Consider the following 2,362-nt stretch of genomic DNA (forward strand, 5'->3'; position numbering starts at 1 on the left):
AATTTGCTTTAGCCTAAAACAATGAAAAAAAGAAAAATTAACAAATGATCCAATTATTTTTCGCAAAAAAAAAAGTAAAACAAAGTCATTTTCCACTTTCATATAAAGTCTCATAAATCACTGTCTGTCCCTGACAGGAATTTGCTTCTACCAAAGTATAGGGGCAAATATATATATATATATATATATATATATATATATATATACATATATATATATACATATATATATTTATATTTATATTTATATATATTTGTATATACATATATATGTGTATATATATATATATATATATATATATTTTTTTTTTTTTTTTTAAACCCTCTCCTTCCACATTACTAATCACATCACCAGTCTCTAATGAATCAGGTACAGAATGTTGGGATCTATAGTAGACCGTCCCCTCTTCCCAAGCTCCCTGTCTTAAATAGGACTTGAATCTCTTTTTCTTTCACCATCGCACTGCTACTGCCTGGGACTTCAGTGACTGTTAGGAGAATGGCAATGCCTTCAATCTGCAATGTCATATTCTTCTACCCATGCCCTCAAATGCTTCAGGAAGAATCATCTTTCTAAAAATAAATGATCGTGTTGCTAATGTGTATTCATCTTTCAACAATTAGTCAAATAAAATAAGTTCTTCCTAGGAGGTTGCTTTTGCCTTTTCATTCTCTCTCCAAATTCCAAAGCTGGTTTTGTCCTTCTCAAACTCTATGGGTATCTCTACTACAAAAAAGTTTTTTTAAGTTTATTTATGTATTTTGAGAGAGAGAGAGCAAGAGAGCATGAGCAGGGGAGGGACAGACAGAGAGAGGGAAAGAGAGAATCACAAGCAGGCTCCACACTGCCAGCACAGAGCCCGACATGGGGCTCAAATTCACAAACCCATGAGATCACGACCTGAGCCAAAATCAAGAGTCAGACGCTTAACCGACTGAGTCATCCAGAGTCCCCTTTACTATAAAATTTATCCTAGCTTACAAATCCTACTCCCTCCAAAAACTGCCCAAGATACCAAAAAAGCAAGGATGAAGAATATTTATTATACATGTATGTTACAGTATGCTGAAATCAGTGAACAATACCAACCATTCACCTGTCCAACACTAATCGCCTACTCTTCCCCTTGACATCTGGCTATAGTCATTATGCCTTTCCCCTCTACCAGCTCTTTCTCATCGGTATTTATTTAAAAGTATTCCATCTTAAGCAAAAACAAAAACGCTCACGTGTACCCCATGCTGCTCTCCAGTCACAACTTTTCCCCTTCATTCTTACAACTTGTCAGATAATACAGTTTACTTCCTCCATTATTTACAGGTTACCTCTATGCATCTCAACCTTAGAAATACAATGTGTCTTAACCTTTTTCGAGTCTCTCCTGTCAATCCTTGCATTGATCAGTAAGGATTTACAATAACCCTCCAACTGATATCAATAGTAAGACAAGAGCGTGAAACAGTCTGTTGCACTGTGCCTCACATGTATTTCTGAAAACGGGAATTTTTATTTCAGATACAGGAGGGGCGAGGACCAAGGCTGTGAAACGCGCTGGGAGAGCCGTCATTAGTGGCAGAGTACCTCAAAAGGGCGCTGCCCCTGGTAGCCAAGTGATGGAAATATCAAGAATGGAGAAATTCAAAAGTAAGTAAACTCAGGAAAGAAACAGGTCTTCCTAAAAAGAGAATGAGCAACTAGAGACTGCCAACGCATCTCCGAGGCGGGAGATAACCAAGACTTTTTGCGCATCCCAAAGGGAGACCCTCACCCAGATTAGGTGAGACATTGAGGTGGCGAAAGAAGAGAGGGGGTTAGGAAGACAGCCAGAGGCCTAGTTCCCAGGAACCGTCCACTCCCAATTCTAAATGACTCCAAAACCCCCAAAACGGAGATACCTGGCGCAACACCTCGGCCCTGGCAATCCTGGTCTGTTCTTTACGTTCTTCAATACTTCTCTCACTTTCAAACCTGCCACTGGTGGCCGCCATTGTTGCTGTCGTCGTAAAACTAGGAAGCCGGCACAAAAATCTCAGTTTACGACTGTCGTAATTTAATAAACAAACGGGACTTCCTCCTGGCGGAAAAGGAGGGGGTGCTGCTACACCAACGGAGCATGCGCGCGTGTGAGCGTCGCTGAGGGCTCCGGTGCTGACGCGGATTTCGGGCTTCACGGGAGACTTTGCAGAATGAAGTTTTGACCTGTGCTCCCTTCACAAATTGGAATCTCCTCGAGCAGGAGAAATGTCACACTGCGTTTGTTACGCGCTTCGCACGACACCAACGGCATTCTCCTCGATTTCCTCTTAAAATGTACGAGTTAAAAGCTCATAGAAGTTAAGTCCCTGCAGCTCGAAATTTCCCA

At 40.9% G+C, this 2,362-nt stretch overlaps 1 protein-coding gene across 1 annotated transcript in view; it reads right to left on the bottom strand.

Annotated features, from left to right (window-relative positions):
• The window catches only part of CWF19L2 (CWF19 like cell cycle control factor 2), a 124,832-nt gene extending 122,809 nt beyond the window's left edge, over positions 1-2,023 (bottom strand). The window contains exons 1-2 of the mRNA XM_030332503.1: positions 1,896-2,023; positions 8-13 (exon numbers count right to left, since the gene is read on the bottom strand). Coding sequence (XP_030188363.1) covers positions 8-13; positions 1,896-1,988 — 99 coding nt within the window. The 5' untranslated portion in view covers positions 1,989-2,023. The remainder of the gene's footprint in view (positions 1-7; positions 14-1,895) is intronic.
• Between the last annotated feature and the right edge of the window lie 339 nt (positions 2,024-2,362).

Source organism: Lynx canadensis, chromosome D1, assembly GCF_007474595.2.
Source record: "Lynx canadensis isolate LIC74 chromosome D1, mLynCan4.pri.v2, whole genome shotgun sequence".
Taxonomy (NCBI): Eukaryota; Metazoa; Chordata; class Mammalia; order Carnivora; family Felidae; genus Lynx; species Lynx canadensis.